Source organism: Rhipicephalus sanguineus, chromosome 9 (assembly GCF_013339695.2).
Source record: "Rhipicephalus sanguineus isolate Rsan-2018 chromosome 9, BIME_Rsan_1.4, whole genome shotgun sequence".
Classification (NCBI taxonomy): domain Eukaryota; kingdom Metazoa; phylum Arthropoda; class Arachnida; order Ixodida; family Ixodidae; genus Rhipicephalus; species Rhipicephalus sanguineus.
The window spans coordinates 99,763,218-99,788,392 of NC_051184.2; the positions used below are offsets into that span (position 1 = coordinate 99,763,218).

At 48.5% G+C, this 25,175-nt stretch overlaps 1 protein-coding gene across 1 annotated transcript; it reads right to left on the reverse strand.

The window, feature by feature from the left end:
* Positions 1-23,040: 23,040 nt before the first annotated feature.
* LOC119405764 (uncharacterized) lies at positions 23,041-23,739 on the reverse strand. Its single transcript, XM_037672598.1, has one exon. The coding sequence runs from the start codon at positions 23,737-23,739 to the stop codon at positions 23,041-23,043; it is 699 nt and encodes a 232-aa protein (XP_037528526.1).
* Between the last annotated feature and the right edge of the window lie 1,436 nt (positions 23,740-25,175).

Here is a 25,175-nt window from a genome sequence, read left to right on the forward strand (position 1 = left end):
TCGTGATCGCAAGAAGCCTCAAACGGTTAACAGGAGGAGGAGAAAAGAAATCCAGGTAAACGAGAGGCACCTTCTGCTTTCTACCCCACGTATAGAGAAGGGTATGAATGAATGAAAAGAAAGACCGAAGGGAAATGAACGTATTATCATCGTCGAACTGTGTGACTTCCCATTACACGCCTACAAGCGATCACCAAGCCCCCTCGCTTGTAGAAGAAAAAATTGCCGAGCTTCGCTGAGTTAACGTCGCGAAGGCTCATGAAGCAGCGAAGAGTTCTCCGTCCCAGTGCTAAGCTTCACGAACCTTAACAAGCATTCCAAAGCATTTCGCAGCCACTAGATCGGTTTGTACAGCTAAATTGGTTGAGCGATTTCATTTTCTAGCCATACTTTGTTTTTGACCGTTATAGCAAAGCGTGTCAACCCGACGCGCAGCTTCTTCTCCCGGAAAGCGCACCACTTTAGCCATCATCGAACGTTCACAAACGACCGTCGGGCTTCTGGATCGCATAGGTTTGCCTCCTTCCAGAAAATAGATTCCCGGTTTCACTCTTATTGCATAGTACGCGGTACGTGGGACGTTCAAGCTAGTTATGACACAGCGGCTTTCCTTACTCGAGCGGGGGAGAGTAGTGGGGCCTGCCCAATTTCTGCGACATATACCCGCTAAGAGCTGCGAACTCCGATACGCCGACCTTCTCGGGAGAGCTTCAATCATAAACAGCTTAGGCGTTAAAAGTAACAATACCCGCTTAGCTTTACTGAACCGCGACGCGTATGGCCATTGGTCAAGGATTTTCGTCATATGAAAGCAGTGTATTGTCTAGATGATTCAAAAAGTGGGGAGAACATCGCGGCCGATGACAAAGCCATCACAGATGATTTCCGGCAGACCTCACGCATTCTGGGCACCGCTTTCATGCGAAGCACACAGATAGCAGCTGCTTATGCCGCACTTGGAGCCATGTCTTGGGAAGTGGATCGACGTCATTGCACAATTTTAATAGTTATGCGTCTATTTCGGGCTTACCAGGCGCATTGACTTGATTCGCGTCTCAAAAGAGCTCACTGCCTCACGTAACGCCATCATTCAGGTGAAGGTACCGACGTCACTTTTTTTCGAAACTAAGTGTAATCGGCGTTCGTGGACATATTCCTGCGGGCTCGAGCAAAGCTAGACTTTTTCGGTGGAGGGAGTGAAGTACATTTTTGTCGTTGAGTCGGTGTAAAAAAGCTTACGCATTTAGGATTTTTGCTGGCATGAGAAGCGAGTGACACTCCTGTTTCTTTTCCAAGGACTTCCGGTGGAGCACCTACTTCCGCTTTTCCGAATATCCAAAAAAAGGTGTTTTGTAAAAAATAAAACTGATGAAATCGACGATTCTAGCTGGTTCAAGGTAATAGTGATATTGGATATATATGCAATAGGAACTTCAATTTAGTTATGATAAATGTCATTTAAGTGTCAAGATAATTAGCGAAATTTATTTGAATGAGTTCATTAAAGCAGTAGACGGTTTTCACGTAAGCAGCTGGCGTCGTTGCGGCACCTGGCGGATGAGATCTCAACCATGTGATTCTTTCTACGTGACCTCTGAGATGCGCTGCCGTGGTGCGACGAAACACAAGTGTAACCCAAAGACTACACCAGGGCACACGAACGCCGATGTACGAGTGTCACTACCAGACATCTAAGCTAAGGATTATGGTCGCCTGCAGTTTTAAAGCGAACGCTTTACTGGACTAGTCGGAGCGAGTTTCCGTGTATCACCGCTTGTTCTTGAAGCGAAGAACGCATACTGCGTGACTAGCCGCGCCCGCCATCGCAGCTGCTCTGACCACTGCTAGGCTGACAAACGCAGCCTCGCCAGCCATGTCCACGTGACCCAGCGCTCTATGACGCATCGGGTCAGGGGGCGAGTGCTTCAGTTCGGCCGTTGTGCCATGGTTGCGCGATGGTTGGAGGGAGCAAGGACGCTGGTCCATCTGTGACAACGTTGTCTGCGCGGTCCCAGCGGCGAAAGCGGCAAGCTGTGCCGGAATACGTTGTGGATGTCGCTCAGCTTGCTGCTGTGTTAAAGTGGGAACATGAGTAGCAGCGCTCACAGTGGCGGGCACAAACGAGTGATGAACGGAAGGTCCGGCGAGCTAAACGTCGGGAGAACGATGTGGAAGTACGACAGCGACGAGAATTAGGGGCGGCAATGGACGCCTTGGGTCCGACTTCGGCGACGGCTTCGGAAACTGACGAAACGACGGTGCTGAGTACTCGCAGCACGGCGCGTTCAACAAGCCATATCGTTCGGCTGCCAAACTGTAATTCGGCTACGGCGGTAAATGAGCATAACTAAGTGTAACAAGCTTTCGCTTGGATACCCGAGCCTAGCCGAGCTAAGCCGCAGCCATACTTTTTTTATGCGCAAAGAGAGAGAAATAACTTTATTTATCCCATCTTAAGGGAAAGGGGCTGCGAGATGAAGGCGAGGGATCCTGCTCGCGGTAGGCCTCCTCTACCACCTCCGCCCACCTCAGGATAGCCTCCTGAAGTGCGGGGTTGTAGCTGCGCATGGCAGCCTCCCACAGATCCTGACTACCTAATTGTTTACGAAGGCTCTGGAGCATTTCTTAGTCGCACCTGCGGCGTCGGCGGCGCCGTCCACACCCCCACTGCGCATGCTCGGCTCCTCTCGTGCCGGCAGGAAGCCTCTCCTCTCCCTCCCTCCCTCCTTCCTCTCCCTCGAACGCGGGCGGTGTGTATATAAGCGGCGGAGCGCGCGTTCGGAATTCAGTCAAGGGCGTCTTTACTTGGCTTTCGCTTGACCTCACGCTTTGCTTGACTCGAGTAGATGCGATGGAAGCAACAGTACCTTCGATCAGCGACCCACCACTCGTTGAAGGCAACGTTATCCCACCCTCACCGTCACCGGCGTGAACAACAGCAAGCAACGCAGACGACAAGGCTGCAAAGATACGAGCATACGACGCCGAACGCAAGCGTTTGAAGCGAGCTGAGGCCCCGGAACTTCGTGCACTTATTCGCTAAAGTATATGTTGCATTTATTCGCTAAAGTATATGTTAAATAAAATGCGCAATGTGTTAATACTCGAGCAAAGCATGGCTGGTCGACGTTCCCCGTGGCACATATATTCTCAGAATATGGCGAAACGTCTGTGACTGGAAGGCAGGGTGCCCACGGTGGTCCTGTAAGCCAGCATGCAGACTGTAACACTTCAACTTGGCTCCATGCGCAGTCAAATGACCTCACATATCTAGGTGATCTTGCAACATAGCGGATCAGCTGAATGCTCTCGCATAGTAGTCAGAGTTCCTCAATACTTTTACTGGTCACGAAGATTCCGCGAAAGTTTGACATAGGGATAGCAGCAGCCGCTAGGGGCGTCCTCGACCGTGTGCGGGCATCGGTGCGGAGCCGGCGCTGGAGTTCTACGGTTCGCATCGGAATTGTAAAACGTGACTAAATGTACCCGTGAACGTTGATTATATCTTCAGAGCAATATTACTTTCAGGTACATTCGGGGAAGCCCTAATACAGTGCAATTTAGCATCGAATGAGACCTTGGAGCACGAAATTCGTCGGTGACAAAGGCATGCTGCCTCCGCTGTGCGATATACTGCCGCTATAAAAGCATGTTTCTTCCGCTTTCTCAAAGCATCCAGCGGAAATATGTGGATGATCGAGAGTACTTCAACGGCTCTGGCGGATCTTAATGCCTCGCGGAAGTACAGTGGCTGCAACTCTTGAGCGCGCATATCAACTATTTCAGTCTATTTCAGTCTGCATACAAAGATATCTTAAAGTAGTCTCGTATTTATCAAACCAACAGTCAGTTCGAATGAATCAGTGCTTTGAATTTAGCAATTGAGCAGCACCAAGGAATACTTTATACGGCTTTTGCCTGGTTTTGTGTTTTCTTTTGCGTTGGTTTATCTCTACGGCGCCGTGCCGCATTTAAAGTTCGGGCGCTCATGCAAAGTTGTGGAGTTTTCGCTGTGCTTCTTTACTGTTTTTAAGGCGGAAGCCTTAGATGCTCCATCAAACGCGAAAATTGACCGTTGGCGCCGGCGGCGTCCCATTTCGGCGGCGTCAACACGAGTAATGAAAAAATTACCACGTGATGACGTCACCATATGACGCCACAGATCGCCAAAATTTGTGATGTCATCATGACGTCCTGTAACGTCGCGTCACTCTATGACGTCATCACATGACATCGTGACTTTGCACTACCGCCGTCATCATTGGACCGATCATGGAGGCAGTCTAAAAACAGGCAAGGTGCAGGAACCTTGCAATGCCTCCTATCCTGGAGGCAGTGCAAAACCACCTTAGGTGCAGACAGCTTTCGGAGGGAAAGGGGAGGATCAATACATCGACTTCAGAAAAAGAAGAAGATGGCCTTAACCATTCGATTAGTCTAAGGCTAATGCTCAAGAGAACTTGCGAGTTTTTCCGCTCTTCAGTTGCGACTTCCAATAAATGTCAAACCACCGGTCTCACGTCGGGGTATGACGCGCTTCCACATTTCCCGCCGTTCGCTGTCTCTAGGCAGCCAGAACACCGACACCTTTTTGTCATTTCCCTTGTATCCTGATAGAATCCAGGGTACGGAGCATGCACGCGGCATCCGTTCCGACCGTCAGGCACAACACACTAGGCACAATAGAGGACACAAGCTGAAAACTTGGCGGTGACTCGCCAAGATATTTTGCACTGACACCGTATTGAAAGTAGTGAGAGAGTCGCGTGAAGTACTCCCTACTTACTAAAATGCTCCAACTCCACGCTTGAAAGCACAGACATCCGTACCTAACACCAGCACAGCGCTGCCGCCGCTGCACCCATAGGGCGGCGCGCGAAGGTGGAACGGTCACGTGTCGACAACAGGCCTATCGTAGGCTGTGGCTGCTGGATCAAATTCTTTAGCTACTTTTGAACGATAGAGGGGTTTTAGTTCAATCAACTTCAGGAAAAATTACACCATCTCCCAGTAAAGGGAACCACGTGTGGATGCGAAGACGTGGGGAGATGGTTCGCGTCTTTTTTTTTTAGTAGCTGGCTCGCCAGGTTCTTAAGCTGGGGCGAAGTCCCGCGCCGAAAGCTGCATCCATCCATTCAAAGCGTCGTGGAACGCGAAGAGGAACGCTACGCGCGTCGTGTCTTCCCTCTAGCCTGGCCGTTAATTCTCACAAGGCGAGCGTGGAACGCGGTCGACAGGCGCGCGAGAGGCGGGTAGCATAGGAGAGGAGAGAGAGGGGGAGGGAAAGCGCATGCGCTGTCGCTCATCGCGGCATTGCGCAGGAGAGATTGAGGCGTGTGAGAAGGGGGGGCGTAGGGGGCGCTCATCGTGGCGTTGCACAGGAGAGAATGATGCGCGCGAGACGGGGGGGGCGTAAAAGAGGAGAGGAGGGGGAGAAGGATGCGCATGCGCAGTAAGGGTGGTCACGCCACACACCAGCGGATTGAAATCCGCCATAAGCTGCTCCGCATCTAAAACAGCTAGTAGCGGTGAAATGGGACACGCCGGCCGCCATACGCCGCCGCACTGAAATGGGGCGAGCAGTTGGCGAATGCGAAACCGTGGATAGCCGTCAGGGAAACGTAGAGTCAAGAACGAAAGAATGAAGAATGTGACGTGCACGCGGCTATTGCAATGTTTGAAATTTACTTGTTAAGATGCTGACCGACGTGGCAGAAACTGATCCCACGCGATTAGAACGCAATACGAGGCATCCCTCCCTTCTAGTGTTTTAGCGGTCTGGCTACCTGCTCCTGTGCTGCCCTTCTCAGCCCAACCTAAAAGCAAGAATCTCAGGAGTGTGTTTACTCGACAGTTTACTCGACTGACATCGTTTACTCGACACATCATGCTGGGGAATAAAACGAGAGACCGTTTTCTGCGAACCGTGCGGCACAAAGGACAATTGCATGGCTATGTTCAACTGTTGGCGCCTTTGTGGCATCATGCAATAACATTTTGCTGGCTTTCCTGTTGAAGATACAGGTCGCGCATGTCGTTGTTTTGAATGTATTTCCATTTATGTAAAAATTTATTGTGCCTTCATTCATGACGTTGGACGCCTAAAAACTGTTGGCCTGCCTATTTTTGGCGCCTAAAACGCTGCTTTGCCTGCCTGTTCCTGGCACCTGAAATGCGCCTTTTACTGCCTAAAAATCCAGCCTCTATTTACGAGACACACTCACTAATGCGGCTATATGTTGATAAATTGAATTAAGGTATTAAAAACATGAACGCGAGTTGTGCTGTCAAGACATGTCTCCTCAACTATGCAATATAGAGTTCATGGTCCCGAGCGGAGAAGAAAAAGAAAAAGAACAGGAGTGCTGTCTTGCAACATGACCCTCTCGTTGCCCTCTTTACCTCTTCCGTTATTTTCGTAATATTTCTTTGCTCTGTCAACCATAAGCAATATAAGTAATATTATGCTGTGAACAACGAGATCACTTTGACGATAGTGCCATAATATTCCCTATTGCACACGCGCAAATATACGACAGGTACTCTTTTCCTAACTATCCACAACTTTTGACTTAGAACCCCTGAAAATGCCTCTCCTTTGCTCCTGCAAAAAATAAATGACGAATAAAAGTCCGTAGTTAACAAATCATCAACTTGTATTAAAAGTGTCGACATGCCTAAGCCTTACTATCCAAATTTCTTTCATAAAAAGATAACTCACTGCTTCATGGTGTTTCTTCTCTCTTTGCTGAGCAGGTATATCTCTCAAGAAAAGATACACACGACCAACCTTTCTCTTACACCCCGGAGCAATCCGTTAAGGTGCATCCATCTCGTCCATCGGGGCTACCTGGAGGCTATTGACAGCCCGCTCGAGGACCCACTTTGGCCATCATCACTTCGCGGCAAATACACGCCCAATTTATTCTTCTCTCAGGGCTTTTTTTCCGGTGCACGCCGTGTGACAGGGAAAAGAGTTGGGCTCTGACGACGGCCACTATTCAAGAGAGCGCCACCTAACGGACCGTACCTCTACAGGGTAAGCCCTCCCCGGCGTAATCATGGAGCATAAGGTCTCCTCGCCGCTACAAGCACGTTGATTAGTTTAGAAAAACAGAAAGGAGCCGCTGGTTTTTTTTCTTTCTGTTTGGGATAGCCCGCATGGCTGTACCGCGTTCCGGTGCCTCGGGGCTCTATCGTCTTTCCTACCTGGATCGTTACCATTTCCTTGACGAAAAGCCACGAAAGCGTTCTGTCATAGGATTCTTTTTTGTGACCGGGCTGTCCTGCCTCTCCTGACGTGTCCATAAAAGAGAGGCATGTCCTCATTGTAGAATAAAGTTGTCACTCACTCACTCACTCACTCACTCACTCACTCACTCACTCACTCACTCACTCACTCACTCACTCACTCACTCACTCACTCACTCACTCACTCACTCACTCACTCACTCAATCAATCAATCAGAAAAAGAGGATAACGTTGGTGCACTTATTTTCATGTGCACGTTGAAAATATCCCAACTAGCCTTTATAAACTCAATAATCAATCTATTAACGGGGTATCTTGATGCCGCGTTCTCGCAACGTGGACAGATCGCATTGTTCGCGTTCTTCGCGTTGTTCGCGACATCTTTAAGGGTCTTTGCGAGATATATCAAATGGTGAATTTATGGATTAGTTGCCTAGTTATACTTATTGATCAACTAGCTCGACCTGATAATGCTTTTAGGCGCGAAGCTTCTTAGGGTGTGCGTCGTTCCCTCCTCTGTAGTAGTAGTAGTAGCAGTAGTATTATGTGTGTAGCGAGCTCTATTTTAATGAATTGCTCACTAGATGAGCAATTGTTCTATTGTTCCTGCCAATACTATTGTTCCTGCCAAGGCTTCGAGGCGAAAGACTAATCATACCATATTCTGTCCCCACCTACTTGGTGCATGCATCCAACATGGCTTCTATTTTTTTTTTCACCTTTCTCCAGGAAAATTGGCCCGCGGTCTTACGTCCCGCGTGAACTACGCTGCCGGCACCGGCGTGTTTGAGGAGATTGATGTAATGGCGTCTTCAGCGGGTTCCCCTGGGTGCCGACTGAGGAGGTTCAGATGAACTGCTCGCGGGAAGATTGGATCCGAGAACGTGACACGCCCAGAGGTATATAGTCCCACTGGTTCCCGGTCTACGCTCTTTTGCCGATTGCCCCTTTTCCCCAATGCTCTCTTATAACCTACGGGCGCACGTGCCACGACGCAACTAACCCAACGCTCAAAGAATCCACGATCAGGCTTGCGCTCTCTGGGTTAAAAAAACAGTAAAAACTCACAAGGCCCATTACGCACTTATTTAATACGACTGGCAGGCGAAAGCCATCTACTTTTTTTTTCCTCAGTCGATGTAGTGATCCTGCCCCACCACCCTCCGAAAGCTTTCTGATCCTAACGTGGTTTTCCACTGCCTCCAGGATCAGGAGCACGTCACCTCATTTTGCACTGCCTCCGAGATCAACCCTCCCTTGACCAAGGCACGATGTCATGTGATAACGTCATCATGTGATGCTTCATCACGTGACGTCACAATGATGTCATAATGATGCCAGATAGTTTGGCAATATATGAGGTCACGATGACGTCATATGGTGAAGTAATCACGTGGTGATGCTTTTTTTGTGCAGCACTCGCATTGACGCCGCCGACAAGGTCGACGACGCGGGACGCCGGTCAATATTCGCCTTTGATGAGGCATCTGAGGCTTTCTTCTTAACAAAAGCCGGGGATTGCTCTATCCCCGAGCTAGCGCACAATACCGCCGCATTCGCTCTGTAAGACCGTTCCTTGTGTCTCGAAAGAAGAATGCTCACGTGCGTATTTTTACGAGACAGAAACTCCTCAAACGATAACTGAACATCGACAGTGTATATTCGCGGAAACCTTTTCTTGTCAATGAAGCGAAGGCTAGAGAGCAAATCTCACATATTCTACCGCTGATAAGTGTAGCCCCATAATTATTTCCGTATTTTCTGCGTGATATATAAAAATACGCTTTCATTTTCTGCATGTACACTGCAAACGGGTTTGAGCCTTTTAGGAAGTTTCGGGCTCGACGCATAACGTGCATCCAAAAGGTACTACGCAAAACCCCCTTCAAAAGGAGGTTTTTTTTACATCCTTTAAGGGCGTGATTAGACGATACTAAGGAGGTAAATTTGTGTTTTTATTGAACTCATTTTAAGGGCTTGAACGGAGCGCATTGGAAGCTTTTCTGGTTCTTTTGAGAGCTTTTAAAGCCTCCTTTTGGGGGTAAAGTTGGTGTTTTTATGTAACCCATTTTGGGGGCTTGAACAGAACGCATTGAGAGCTGTTAAAGCCTCCTTTTATACGAGGCCCTAGAGCGGTCGCGAAATGAAAGAAAAGTATATTTTAGGCACTATATCACGTTTACCGGCCAATTTCCGCTACTATTGATCTCTAGGACAGACATATCAGAAAATGGACATCAAAGTATTTATGCACAACCATGACATTACATACAAGTACGCACGACAAAGGAATCGAAGTCGCGACCGCACGCACCGAAGTAAACACTATAACAATTGCTCCACAACGCACCACTTGCTCGCGCGCTTTTTTATGGGTTTATATATGCACCAATGTATGTACAAAGCGGCTGGTAACCCGTCGGCACAACTTCGAACTTCTGTTCTTGTACCATCGGCGTGTGTTTGCTCTTGCGTAAGTTCAATACATAATTTGTGGGGCGTCATGCAGGCCGAGCGGATCGACGTAAACACCCTCGGCTCAGAATTCTCCGGTTCACCGTGTCGTGTCGCTAGAAAAATTGTAAACGTGTGCCCTCTTTAGTGCTTCTCCATATATCATAAGTGCTTCGCTCGCGCTAAATTCGTCAATACCAGCGTGACAAAGGTATCTTCAGATGAGCGAACGTATGTGCATTCCATGAGCGTATGCTGTGGAGCAATTTTCGTTATTTCTGCAGCCGCGAACTGCGCGCGTCCAGATGCGGCAGCGTGTTCTGAGCGGTTCGAAGACCGTCTGCGTTCTCATATGAAAGTTACACACGCAGATGGCCGACTTACAAGAACATTGTAACGCACCTACATTAAGTGCATTTAATGCGCGTGTACTGCCGCGAGCTGCACGCAGGGGCAGCAGCGCGCTCTGAGCAGCTGAACAAAAATCTGTTTCCGCAATTAGCGCTTATTGGCAATGCACTCTTTAGCGTGGCATACAGTGGTTCTCTATGACTCATATTCAGTATTTAGCTGCTTTCATACTCGAATACTACCTACCATATTACTCGTTAATCTTTTTGTTAAGCATAGCGCCTCCGCCTTAAAGCGAATACCCGGCGCTTGCCCCAAGGTCAAGCACAACCTCCCCAAATTTACCAGTGACAGGTCCCCTGCAAAATGAAAAAGTTAATGTGCTTGCGCTTCTCTCTTGTGAACGCCCATGTGTACTTGGCCCTCCTCTAGCACAGATGATGTAGTACGAATTAAGAAATAGGCATTACCGCATTCCTCAACGAAACAGCGGTTATTCAGAAAATAATGGTTCTTTTGAATTACTAGTATGGTATTTTCACAGCAGCAGGCTGGTTGGCTTGTTCGCAATTATAAGTTCACATTCATAACACAGAAACATGAGGACTGTAGCAAATATGCAAGAAACTGGAAAAACTCTATCATATGTGTACTCCTTCAACCACCTGCTCATCATGTTATACTTTATTTATACAACAGGCACTTTCAATTATGCTACTATGGATGAAAGATCACCCAATCTACGTTAAAACACTGACTTCTGCCTAACGTTCCGTTGTCTATCTGTCCTCTAATGTGTCATAATGCGTGCATCATCTGTTCAACTCGTTTCGTAATAAAACACAAGCAGTTATATTGAGCCGACAGTGTTTCAGCAATTTGTTTTGCATGCACAAGTTCATTTCTTTCATTTCTATGCACGACAAGTAGTCATACTTCAATTGATACAAGAACCAGTGGTTGCAATATGTTATTGGGATCAATACAGTAGCAGTCTCATGTCAATGTGAAGATATATATATTTCTGTCGTGGCGCACACAACCTACTCCCAATACTGAACACGTGGAACAACATATATCGTAGAACCTGAGTACTATACACAATGCACAGCAGTAAAGCAACACGAAAGTGGGGTGTAAAATCATATCATAATGCACACTGACATGCGCACTTCAGCGTGCCAGTATTTAAGTGCAATCAGAAATGGGATATCCAAGAATCTTGGTGTGAGCCTACACATGAAGACAACTAAATTAGTACAAAAGGCTAGCATCACTTTTGAGAAATATGCAACCGTGAAGACAGGCAGGTTGTACGGTTTTTGTTGCGTTAGTTTGCCATATGGCATCAAAAAATGTCACACATGATTGTGCAGTTAAGTTTCCTGCAGAGAAGACCAAAATAGACCTGTGGTGTTGACTGTAGGTCCACATAACAAAATTCATCAAAGTATTCAGCAATGCCCACAAAATGACAAGGTTGTCTTCACATATTGCTGTACATATTTATTCACAGGTATCTGAAAACCATCGTAAATTTCTGGACGTATGCTTCCGAACTTGTCGGTATAATCACACGACTGCATTATACCAGTACTTCAGACATGCATAATTAGTACAGCTATGTTTCAATATGTTCATACCAGCCAGTGCCATCATTAATACCTAACTTTATGGCTTATGCATAATTACCCCATTGAAAATTATTCCAAGTAACATGGTTGCGAAGTCAACTTGGACTTTCGCAATCATATGGAGTAAACAAAATTTTCCTATATTTAGTGACTGGTGGCTTTGCACATTAGGACTTGATATGTCAAGAGGTTGAATAAAAATTGACCACACATGTATAGAGGCTGTAACACAGCCAGGACATAAGTTCATAGTTAAACAAAATCTCAAAACAAAAGCACGACACATAGAAATGAAAGGGACAGGACGACGCACTGCTAACAACCGAAGTTTAGTACGTGCTTGGTTTTTGATTCATGTTCGTGCTATTTCTGTGGATGTGTGATTATTAATTCTTGTAATTTTTTCGTACTCTGTGTTTATATCTTTTTGTGGTTTCGAATAAACTTCAGTTGCTAGTAGCGCGTCATCCTGTCCCATTCATTTCTGAGTGTTGTGATTTTTTTCGCCCCTTCTTTAACGACGAGTATACATCAACTCGCCCAACTCTCCCGTTAGGACTTAAGTTTGTTGAATGCGCTGGCTCCCCTCAGTCTCTTTTCAACACAATGCGAAATTTTAAAATGCACACGATATCGCAAAGGTTGCACACAGAAAGGTACATAACACTCAGCCTCAATACCAGTGTTTGCTCAAATGTAGTAAGATGTACGAGATGTTCTACATAGTGGATAGTGAGGCAACGTAGAGTGTTCTCGCAATTTTGGGCATTGGCAAGGGGGTCCGAAAGAGGCACTTGACCCCACTAAAGACTCACCAGCACTTGGCCTCACTAAGGCTACACCAGTGCTCTCCCGCTTACCCAGCCGCTATGTTAACCAGCTTGCACACCCCAAGACAAAATTCTGCCGATATTCATGCCCACAACAGACTGTCTTGAGCACAAACAGGTGGGCGAGCAACTATTGCTGCTTTTGCAGAAGTGTATTGCTGAAAATGACACAAAGAAGAAGCCCATAAAGTTTTCTGCATCGATAAAATGATTGTGTTAACCATGAATGTCTTAACCAGACTCGCACTTGACTATCCTTATTGCAGACTTTTTGACAAAACACAAAATAAATACAAAATTGAGATACTGCTAATATTTCCTCGTGAGGTTTTCGCTTCGTTTACACAGGGCGAAAAATGCACGCGAGTGAAAAAATACGAAACAACGCCAGAAGTGTACTCTTGTCATGTTTACCATCATTCGGGTAGTTTTAGATGTAAGTAAAATAATCATTACAAGTGCGCTTTAAAAGGGGTGTCAATGTTGGTAAGGTGTTCTTGATCAACCGCAGCTACTCCGTTTAGGAGTGAAGATTGGGCAACTTGGTATTGATTCATGGCAAAAAAAAACAAAAAACAGTGCACTTCTAATGAGTATAAAATAAGGCCTGGACACAAGAACAGCACTTTCACCTTGTCAAAGTGTGTCAGCAGTCATAATACTGTGTATTGATCATAAAAACTATGGCAACATAATGCAATACAGCAAAATAACGAGAGGGAATAATCAAGGTGACTCAACAACGCGGTTCAAAACAGATTCAACTGACTTGTATCTTGCCATTAAATTAGCCTTGCACATCTCCTAATAGCTAAGAATATGCACATGTAACCTTGGCAAGTTCCACTGCTGGTATGTGACTAATGAAATTGCATTGCTTCCATGCAGTCCAACTTCTGTTCACTGTTTTCTGTTTTTCATTGTTTTCGCTAGCGCAAATGTTCACCCTTTTTGATTTGGTCACTTTGCAATTCACGTATGTGATTTGCCTTTGAATGTGGACATGTTTCTGCTGCTCTGTCTTTTACTTCTTTGCACAACAGTGCCTCATGCACTTCTCAAGCTACCATTGTAGCTTTTTGCTCGAGGCGCATTCCTTGTATTTTGCTGGGATAAAAATTCATTCATTCAATACCGTAAAATGCATGTGCTTCACAATACACAATCACTTAGCAGATGTCTGTCACATAATATGGCGTTCATTATATCGCTTTGACGTGATTTATTATTTCAAGTATATGAATCCAGATAATGACGCTTATGTGCCTAGATATTCTATTTCACTGTACCTTGATGCATATGTAGCAAGGTACAGATCAAGGTACAGTGCATATGTACCTCAATATGGTATTTCGGGAGACAGGCAGAGTGCGCAAACCAACTTGTTGTCGAAAAGTCTTCTCACTTGCTGATAACCTGTGCTTCGGTGGGTTCTCACAGTTGCATGGCGGCAGAAGGATGTTCAGGGTACTTCACAGTATCAAAGGCAGATGCTGCGAAACGAGAGCGCACGGATATGTCACATGTCAATGCGCACAAATTGACACTGAGACGAAGGATGAGAGTTCAGAGTTTTTTATTCGCACGCAATAATGGTAGTTATAATTGGGGATTGTACAGAGACTGAGGGAGGTCCCAAAGTCGTCAGACTGTACAGGGGACCTCCCATAAAAAATGAGTAAACAAAAGTATGTTTAATGCAGCTAAATATGTACACAAAGTACACAATATGTACACAAGAGAAACAAGTGAAGTTTGAGAACAGAATAAATAGAAAACTAGGTTGGTCTTTATTCACATTTCATCACATGGTAACGTGATATCTGCAGCCTTCTTTTTGCTTTAGTGTATATTCCCTGAAAGCATTCTGCTTCATTCATGCTTTCGCAAGCAATAAAATTATATCGTGCAAACGCCTTTTGCAGAGCGTACTCGTGCGTCGATTGACTGGTCATGCGAAGCACGAGCTATATTCACAAGAATTTCAAAACACGCATGGCGCATCGTCGCTATGTGATCTTAAATACTTTTTTTCGCATTTTCACTGCACTTTTCACGCGACGAGGTGCTCTGAACGACACCTAGAGGTGCCTGAGGGACGATAAGACGCGCAAACAGAGAGAACATAAGTATTACTTACCATTTTAAAGACGATAGTCTTTCTTGGGGAACTTAAACGCAGAAATTTTGGTCTGTCTTTCTGTCTGTCTGTCTGTCTGTCTTTCTGTTTGTCGGCACGTCCCTCGATTCAGCCACTCGGCCAAAGTTGAACCACTTGCCCAAGGGCCAGCCGTCTTGAACTGGTACGGCTGTTCATACTTGTGAACGTTGTCGATCAAAAAGTAAATATCATGCATATCTGAGGTGCAACATCACTAGGTAAGTATTAGGTGGCGTGTTCCTTTAATAGAAAATGCATACATACGTAATTTTAAGGACCCTAGTTTCTTAAGCTGCGCTGAAAATGCATAAGAATGGAAGCTTGAGCGAGTTGGTATGCGTTCATCTTTGTTGAAAATGCGACTGCGCTGAAATTTGCCTTCCTCCGTGCCCTTCGAACGAGCCCATTGTTGTGTTTCGGTTTCAGTTCTGTATTGCACTGTACGAATGCCATGGGTTGGTGTTGAAAAACTTTACTTTTGAGAAGGCCAAGAAGGTGAAAAAAATATTTAAAAAATGAAAAAGCAGCGTTGTGGGCGGTCTTCAGGCTGCCGGTTGTGGGCGCCGCTCTGGCGTTCCTGTTTTACCCAGGCGACGTGTAAATAAAAGAGTGTGTGGAGAGTACTCGTTGAGTGCGGACGTTTCTCTGCTTCAGCGCTTCGCGCCAAACCGCGTTTTCGGGCTGGCTGGCGTCCCCGCCGGTCGCGTTGGTCACCGCCGTTCTTCGCCTGCTGCTGCGCCGGGACTACCAGCACGCAACACAGCACTCATGTTTCCCGACGTATTGCCAGATGGCGTCCATATCTCACACAGCGCCTCTTCTATCGTCTTTACACGACATTTGCAGCGAAGCACGCAGACACGCGGCCAATTTTTTTGTTTCTGACTGTGCCAAGCACGCAGGGTGCCCATCATCTGCTTGGTAATACACAGCGGCACGCTCGCTTGAGTCGACGGGCCGTCGCGATTATCCCACTCGCAGTGCGGCATGTTGCGTTGTCGTCAAACCAGAGAACATCTATACCACTGTCAAACCACGCATTTCACATCCAGCTGCGAGAACACAGTGGGCTGCAGGCACAGAACGCGCACACACGGCTGACACAGCTGATCACTTGAGAAGCGGCGTCAGCCAAGGTGCGGTATGGCGAATACCGCGACGGCTCCGCTTCGGCATCACGCCGCCGCGGGCAATTAGGAACGTCAACTGCTTCAACGACTCCGTTCCCGCGTTTCTTTCTTGTTTGCTTGTTTTTTTATTCGCGCGCGCATGCGTCGTGAAGTTTCGCTTCGGTAGCCCCTCTGGCGCCTCGTCTGGCTTGCTCTTGAGCTGGCGGCTGGCGAGCCGCAGCTGCCGCAGCCGCCAAGGTCAAAGGTCGCTCTCGAGTTTTCTCGGAACGCATACAGGATCCGTGCAGAGCGGCCGCTTGAGGAGAGTCGTGTATATGTTTTAAAGACGATAGTCTTTCTTGGGGAACTTAAACGCAGAATTTTCGGTCTGTCCTTCTGTCTGTCTTTCTGTTTGTCGGCACGTCCCTCGATTCAGCGACTCGGCCAAAGTTGAACCACTTGGCCAAGGGCCAGCCATCGTGAACGGCTGACTAGGTTCATACTTGTGTACATTGTTGATCAAAAACAAACATTACGCATATCTGAGGCGCAACATCACTAGGTAGGTATTAGGCGGTGTGTTCCTTTAACAGAAAATACATAGATACGCAATTTTAAAGACCTTGATGGTATGCGTTTAACGTTGAGACAGTAACGCGTTTATTAAAAGATTGCCACAGCTGAAGCGATCAGCGGTCCAAGCCGAGCAAGCGCGAGCGCCAACAACAACCGTCTTCGTCTTCTTCTTTCGCAGGTGTTCTTGTCTGCGCCCTACCATGTTACAAATCACTCCCCCGCGGAAAAGGAGCCATCCTGGCGACCTAAGGAACAGGTACAACTGGTGGGTCATAATGCGGCTTCAGTGGATCGACGTGAACAGTCTCGCTGCCGCGACGACGGCGGTCCGTAGATGATTGAACAGGCTCAATCATATAGTTCACTGGGGATGCTTGACGTAGGACGCGGTAGGGGCCTTCGTACTTAGGCAGTAGCTTTGTGGAAAGGCCAGGAGCGGAGGAGGGAACGCGAAGCCACACCAATGTTCCAGGCGAATACGACTGAGGAGGCAGGTTTTTGTCGTGACGGTCCTTCTGGCCCTACTCGCCCTACAATGTTACAACCCTAGTTTCTTAAGGGGCGCTGAAAATGCGACTGCGCTGAAACTTGTCTTCCTCCGTGGCCTCTGCACAAGCTCATGTTGTGTTTCGGTTTCGGTTCAGTATTGCATTGTACGAATGACCGGGGGCGCCGCTCTGACATTCCTGTTTACCCAGGCGACGTGTAAGTAAGAGAGTTTGTGGAGAGTACTCGTTGAGTGCGGACGTTTCTTCTCCTTCGGCGCATCGCGCCAAACAGCGTGTTCGGGCTGGCCGGCGTCCCCACCGGTCGCGTTGGTCACCGCCTGTCTTCGCCTGCCGCTGCGCCGGGACTACCAGCCCGCAACACAGCACTCGTGTTTGCCGACGTATTATCAGATGGCGTCCATATCTCACGCAGCGCCTCTTCTATCGTCATTAGACGACATTTGCAGCGAAGCACGCAGATACGCGGCCAATTTTTTCTTTGGGCTATCTGTTTAGAGGATTTTATTCAGTGCTCTGAAGCATAGCGCCTCTAGCCATTGTGTTGTACACACGCGTATACGTATACCAGTGTGCGTTCTGGGGCTCGCAGGCTTTTCCTTTTAGTTTATTTATTTCTATCTTTTACTCCCCCCCCCGCTCCCGCGCAGCTGCGTATATGCCCACCAGCATTGAAGGCATTTTATAAAGCTTCGGAAAAAATAGAAAAAAACAGGCCACAGACGTCAGATGGGAGTTTTTTGTTCGTGAACTCCATTTGACGAATTGCGTCAGATAGTGAATTTACCTCCTTTATCCCACTTATTCTTGTAACGAGGTAAAACTGAGGATGCAGAACCTTATTACACCCACCTCATTACACCCTAAGGGAGTACCGTCTAGATGCGGGTAGTATTAAGGAGGATCGTTGCCCTTAAAACGCCCAATTTGGCTAGTTTTCGTTTGCAGTGTAGCTCCGTGAGACAGGACGCAGCTCACACCAATGAGATGTTTGTATTTTGTTTTAACATTGTACCTTCTGACCTTGCGTTTTTGCACGCGCGCGCCCCTTTTACGTGTACCTCGAACGCTAAGCAGCGTCTGAGTCGATATGGAACGCTGACTGAGCGTATACTCATTACTTTCCACAGCGGTGCGAAACTTCGCGTATAGGAGTAAGTGTGCGGAAGCTCCACCCACGTAGCTTTTCCTTCATTGCCAAGAAAATTTGGCCGTGAGTATAGGAACCGTCCACTGACCAGAGGACACTGCGTTGCTCAAAATGACCCGTGCCAGCTTCGCTGACATTGGACGTTAGGGGCGCGCCGAAAACAGACGAGCGCGCCTGTTCCCCGTGTAGCCCTGCCGCAATCAGCCCACTCATGCAGTGAGGGAGACGCGCGCATCGCGTTCCATTATTTGAACGACCCCGTCTCATTATTGCTTTTTTTTCATCCACTACGCTTTGCGTTCTGGCACTGCAGTCTCCCTGAAAAACTCCACTGCACGGTGCCTATAGAAGAGTGTCACAAAAAATCACAGCATATCCACGGAGTGAATGATGATGAGTGGGCGAAGCTGCGGAGGTTCATCGGTAAACCGTGAATCTTCCGTGAATTCTGCCCAGTACATCATCACCGACGTGAGATCGGGCGCGTTTATACTAAAGGTTCGATGAGTTATGACGACTTGCAGCTCACTTTAATTTTACATGTACGCTGTGAATTTTCATTGTTTAGAAAACCATTGCTTTAGAAAAATCTGGCGTCTTTCGTTAAGCAGCTGGCGTCTTTTCGTTTTGCTTTAGAAACATCTGGCGTTCTTTCGTTTTGCTTTTACAAAACATCTGGCGTCTTTCGTTGGTTTATTTCATCAATCAACGGCGTTTTGAACAAAATTTTTATTGTTTAATCACGCACAGGAGAAATCTCACCAGGCACTACCTTGGAGGTAAACAATGGCTGCTAATGGGAATGAGAGACAGAAGAAGTCGGCTTTTAGCTAACACTTACACTTCTACTTCTACTAACGTTTCGTACTGGAACATGCCAATGGCTGCTAATGGGGAATGAGAGACAGAAGAATTCGGCTTTTAGTTAACGCGCACGCTGCGAATTTGTTATTGTTCAACAACGCACAGGAAAAATCTCCCACCGGCACCACCTTGGAGGTCAAAGCGTAAGACTGGTTACGCACTACGACTACTACGACTACGACTACGAGGGACGAACGGGTGCCGCTTTAAGGAGCTTCGCCCCTAAAAGTGGGGACGGCTGTTCGAGCAAGGGACGTTTGAATTTGCCAACGATTACATAGAATCGACGGCGCAGAAGGATCAATGTGGCATGCAATGTATTCGACAGTATGAGCACACTGCGCTTCTAACTCTCTGCTGATGGGAACGCCTCTAGCGACCGCGCGCGCGTTCGTGGGGTGATGGCAGCTTTCGAACGCCGCGGCCGGTCACAGCATACCTGCCAGCTCCTTGGCTTTTTCCGCAGTTGTGCGAAGCGTTTCTCTTTTGGCGGTCATTCCATGGCTCAGCGTCGCAGCAACAAGATTTGTTGTGTCGTGGGCTGTCAGATTACATACAGCAATTCCCCACGAGCAAAGTTTTACCGCTTCCCGAAGGCTCACTGGGAGAAGGAGAGACGCCAACGTTGGATACGACTTGTTCGCCCTGCCAAGTAAGACTTTTTGTCATTTTATTCGGTGCACGGTATTACGGTAATTCCACGGGAGAGGCACCCATGAAATAAAACATTGTTCCAGAGCTGCCTTAATTGGGATACACCGATTAATTGTGGTCTCCAAATCGATGTATTTTTTTCACGCTGAATCGGTATCGCGAAGACATTGATTAATTCTAGTTCTTATTTCATGCGCAGCGTCGATGGAACAGACTGGGAGCCCACAGAAAATATCAGAATTTGATTTTGCAGTAGGGATTTCATGGGCAATGCTAAGGCCAGTGAACAGGAGCACCCAGCCTGCCTCCTAACGATTTTTCCTTCCCCTTACAAGAAGGCTGAAACAGCTCGCTCATTTGAGCGTTACGAAAGGTGCGGTAACATTTATGCGTATTGTGGTTGTTGTTTAGGCTTGACAGCGACGAATATTCATTTCGTTCTAGATGTATTCGATTCACAGTTTATATATTTAGAGCCGGTGTACTTTTAGCGCTTGTCATGCTCGCATGTTATTTTTGTTAGTTTATATAACAAAATCTTCGTGGTAAAACCAGTTTTTCATATATCTGCATGTACACGGCCCCTGCCGCAACATGCTTTCACTCATAGAGTTTTCTACAATACTTACTAGAGGGAACTCCGGCGCTAGTGCCTATGGGAGCTGCAACGCATGACGCTTCAGCCAGCATGAGAATTATGGGTAGTACACAACTTTGTCTAAACTTCGTTCCTTCGGCTACGTTTGGCTGCGCGTCGCCTGCATCCGCTTTGTCGCAAAACAAAGTTCAGCAAAGTTCAGCAGTTACACTTCACCACTTTAACTTTTTTAGGCTCACCAAATCAAACCTGGTCACGAAATTCACAACGGTATATTCTTTTATCCGAAAGGAACGCCAAAACACAGCAATAAACAACGCCACAAGTACGTTTGAAGCCGCAAGCATTAAGATTAGGCAAATTTGTGTACTACCCATCGTTCCAATGGTAGCTGAATGATCGCAGCGGCAGAGTCCCCTCTAGTTAAAGGGGTAGGGGAGAGGGGGAGGGGAGAGGGAAAGTGGGGAGGGGAAGGGGAGAGGGAAAGTGGGGAGGGGAAGGGGAGAGGGGAAGTGGAGAGGGGAAGGGGAAAAGGAAAGCGGAGAGGGGAAGGGGAGAGGGGAAGGGGAGAGGGGAAGGGGAAAGGGAAAGTGGAGAGGGTATGCGCATGCGCAGTAAGGGTGGTCACGCCGCACACCACCACCACCACCGCCACCACCACCACCACCACCGGATTGAGCTCCGCCTTAAGATACTTCGCATCTAAAAATTGCAGCTTTCTGCTCCTTACTGCGTGGTTTCATGGGCTCCGTAGCTATCAGGTACAGCTCGATGCGTTGCTTGAATGTCTGCCAGGACGCCGCTGCGTTGTCGCCCAATTGCAGTGGCTCGGGCGGGCGTAGTTCAGTCATCATGGCGTCCCACTTCTGACACCATGTATCGAGCGTCTTGTAGAAAGCGTCTGCACACGGTGGTGGACACAAGAACACTGGTTTATTGATAGCAAAAGGAACGCTTGCGTACAGCGTTGCCAGGCGTTGCTCTGTTGGTTGTACACAGTGTTGTCTTGTTGATCGCCCGTTACAGTTGGTACTTCTGATTCCAGTGTCGCTTTCCGTGCGGCACTGCCCTCAGAGAGATGGCGAGCGAACGTGATATATTAAGTGAAATTCTCCATACACTCTTTGTATTAAATGAAATATTAGTTTAAGATGCCGCAGCTAATAATGACTTCTGTTAACGTTTGCTAAGTACCTTTCTAAGATGCAACAAAGCCCTGTTAAAAACTGAATAAGAGCTGTAATAATACCAGAGCACTTATGGTGGTCGTTGAAGATAGCATTTGTGTACTTTTCATATATGCATCGGCTCCACACGCTGTGCATGTGGCTTCGTTGTGCGACAGCACGAGCTCCCCGGCTTCGTCATAACGGCATAGAGTAAAAGCAAGCGTAGGGAGATGACGTCGGCATTGAACCATGCAGCCCGCACGACTGCTAGCGATCGTTGCGGCCGCTGTTAATCGTTCATCAACTTCCTTGTGTGGCTGTGCCATCGTGCCACGATGGTTCCCATTTCGGTTTCAACAATGTTCGTGCAAATTTCGGGTGTTTTATATTTTAGATGCGAAAACATCTTATGTTCGTGGCAGTGTCCATTCTGCGGCGTCCGCACCCATACTGTGCATGCGCCAACTCTCCCCCTGTCCTTGCGTCAGCGCGTGGAGGTGGGAGAAGGTGGCATAAGCGCTGCCTCCGCTTCGTTTCTCCTCTACCGTTTCTCTCTCCTCCACAGCTGTGCGCTCGCTCCCGTTGCACTCTCCTTTGCAACGACGCTACGGACGCTCGCGAAGCTGAACGGAAGCGGCAACGCCGGAAAGCGAATTTTAAAGCTGCGAGGCTGCGAAAGTGCGCGCTCGCTGTGCTTCCGCCATTCTCTCTCAGTGCAGTGGTCTGCGAAACACCATGAACAACGTCAACGTAGGCGCTTGTTGCAGCGGCAGCGCCACCGCCGCGAAGCAGAGTAAGGCTCGGGAAGCCGAACGTAAAAGTCAGCGTCGGCAAGCGGTAAATCAAACGCCTCGACAGCCACCGTATCATAAGTCACATAAGAGAAACGGAAACTCGATGCACACCTCCCGCGATGATGATGATGATGATGATGATGATGATGATGATGATGGTGGTCTTGCCCTTTTTAACGGGTCGCCGTAGTGTGGTGTCAAAAACCGAGGAAAAGAAGAGTCGTTAAACTGGCTCACAAGCTGCCACTAAACACGTAGCGCTCCACGCCGCCACCAGTACTCAAGGCGCCTCTTCGCCACTTCCACCACCTTCCGCAGCTCCCCGCCCTCTACACTGGAGCCAAGCGCGATGGGCAGCACCGCTGTGCCGGCCGGCGGACGAATCTCACAGCACTCGAGGATGACATAACCGAGCGTGATCCCCCACAGAGGGCGCATGTTTTCACGAGACCCTCTGTGAATCGCGCTCTCCAGAGTCGTATCCGCAGCACACCCACCTTCGCCTCTGCCAGCAAAGCACTCCCATTCGAGTTGTCGTATATCCTTTCCATGCTTCTTTCGGGTTTCTCGCCGCGATATATCTCAAGAGATGACTTTGTCAGAGTCACGCCATGCGGTCGTTTCTACCTCGCGGACTTTGAGCCGCACTCCCTCTCCGTGTTTAGTCTTCCCCTCCTCGTTTGCTCTCTCCAAACACACTGCCGGCAACCCGAAACGTCGGCGTAGAGCCGCTGTACGTCTGGTCCATCTCGTAGACCTACTCGCGAAGATGGTGTGGGCGAGCATCCTGCGGGCCACATTCTGTTCAGGAAGCCTCACCAGCCGGTTCTCGTACCCTGCCTTGGCCACCGCCTCCCTCGCCGTGAAGGAAGACCAGCCCATCTCCCCTTGTATGACCTCCACTGGTGTGTGCTTGTGTACGCGCAGTGCTAGCCATCCTATTTCTCTCTGGCGCCTCTCCAAAAACTCCCGAACGCCAGTGGAGAGGCAGAGCACAGCATTAGCGTACGTGAGGCCGGCACTGCCACCATCTTCCATAGCGCTCGCATGACTTCATACCAGTTGTACGACCACAGCGCCCTTTGGCATAGAATCCCCTTGTATCGGGATGCTCTAGCCCTCAGCTTCTTCTCATGTGCTGAGAGGTAGTATGCACCCGCTGTCAGCCGAACACCGAGGTATTTAGTCGCGGCGCTCCTATGGATGTCGTTGTCCTGTAGTCTCCACGTAGTGTCGTGGGGTACGTCAGACACTCCCCACGCCATCACGACGCACTTTGTAGAGCTGAAACGCAGTCGGAGCCGACTCATTTCCTTCGCACATATGGCCAACAGCCCCTGCAGCTCTTGTGCCGACCCCGCAAGCAGAGCAAAATCGTCGGCATACACCAGCGTTGAAATGTGGCTCGTCACCTGTCGGCCGCATTCGCTGTGAACCATGGTGTACCCACAGCCAGACCCCTCCAGGTGCTGTACGACACCAGCCACGTACACCATGAATAGCACTGGTGATAGTCGACAGTCCTGGCGGAATCCTCTAGGCATGGTCAAAGGCTTGGTTCTGTGGCCCTCCCATTCTGCCTCTGCCAATACATCTCTGTAAACGGCCTGTAGCCGACCGAGGTCCTCTTCCACCATGCCCAACTCTCCAAGGATCGCCTACAATATCTCACGGTCGAAACAGTCGTATGCCTTCGCAATGTCCAGGAAGACGACATACAGCGGGCTCCCCGTTCGACTCGCCATCTCGATGCCCTGGGTGAGGATTAACAAGTTGTCCTCTATACGACGACCCTGGCAGAAGCCCATATGCAACTCGCGCAGCACACCGGTGGCTTCTGCCCATCTCTGTAGTCGTGGTTTCACTACCTGCATGGTCAGCCGATAGAGAATAGGCGTTATGGCGATAGGCCTGTAACTGGATAAGTCCTTGGCATCGCCAGCACCCTTGTACAGGGGCTTGATCCTACTCCGCCTCCAGTCCTCTGGGATTTTGGCGTCCACCAGCGCCTCAGCCACACGCTCCCCCACTTTTTCTCTGGCTTTTGGGCCCAGTGCCTTTATGAGGCTCATTGGCAATCCATCACAACCAGGCGCAGTGCCCGCATCTACCCTCTTCATGGCTCTCTTGATTTCTCTATCTGTTGGTGCCATCCTAAGGTCCGCCGACGTCTGCTCTTCTGCGACAGGCCAGGTGCACGGTCTTTCTGCATTGACTGGCACGCCTTCCATATCACCTCGCTGCTGAAGACTCTCGATCCACTTCTCCAGCAACGGCAGACATTCTTTCCCTGTTTTCTCCTCTTGATCCGACGCCTGTCGCAGTATCCGCTGGGGTATCGGCCGGTCCTGCCACTTGATGCACCGCCAAAAGCGCTGTGGCGCCTGCCTTCCCGCTGACTTCAAATCGGCCACGAATCGCTAATTCATCGCCCGGATGCATAACTGAACCAGCTTTGCTGCCTCCAGTTTCAGGGTACTGTGCACTTCCCACGCTCTAAGAATTGCCTCTGTAGTGCCGCCCTGCCTCTGAATTGCCTCTGTAGTGTCTGTGGGCACGGCTCGCCTCCTGTCGGTGTCTTAAAGCCACTGCTTCCTCTCCATTCCACCATGGTTTCAGGCCCCTCCGACGCCCTGTACTTGGTTTCCATTCGGGCTCTTCTCAATTATTCTACCAACATATCGTAGGACTCCAGTGTTCCCGCATGTTCTTTCACTTCTGCCGCCATTTGTTGAAGGCCTTCTCGTTGGAACGGGAGGATACTGCTGGGCGTTGGCGTCTGCGCTGTTGAAAACCACCCTTAAAAATCAGCTGTATCCGATTGTGATCTCTCGCCAAATTGCCCGCCCCATCATCATCAATCACCATTCTTGGAGGTGCTCGTACAGCGATTCACTCAGCGCTTTCGCATCCCACCATGGTTGCCCGTAGAGGGAGATGGTGTGTAATTTTTTATTCATGAGATTGCATTCGTTAGCCGTGTTTTAGAGGCCACATAGGCTGCAGGCATGCCTATCGCAAATAATTCTACCCTTCGACAGTTTTAACACGAAAGTGTTTTATGCCGGGGTCA

What these genes read in the sequence shown, in the direction of transcription:
- LOC119405764 (XM_037672598.1), bottom strand. Translation starts at nt 23,739, where the DNA reads ATGGTGGAAGAGGACCTCGGTCGGCTACAGGCCGTTTACAGAGATGTA.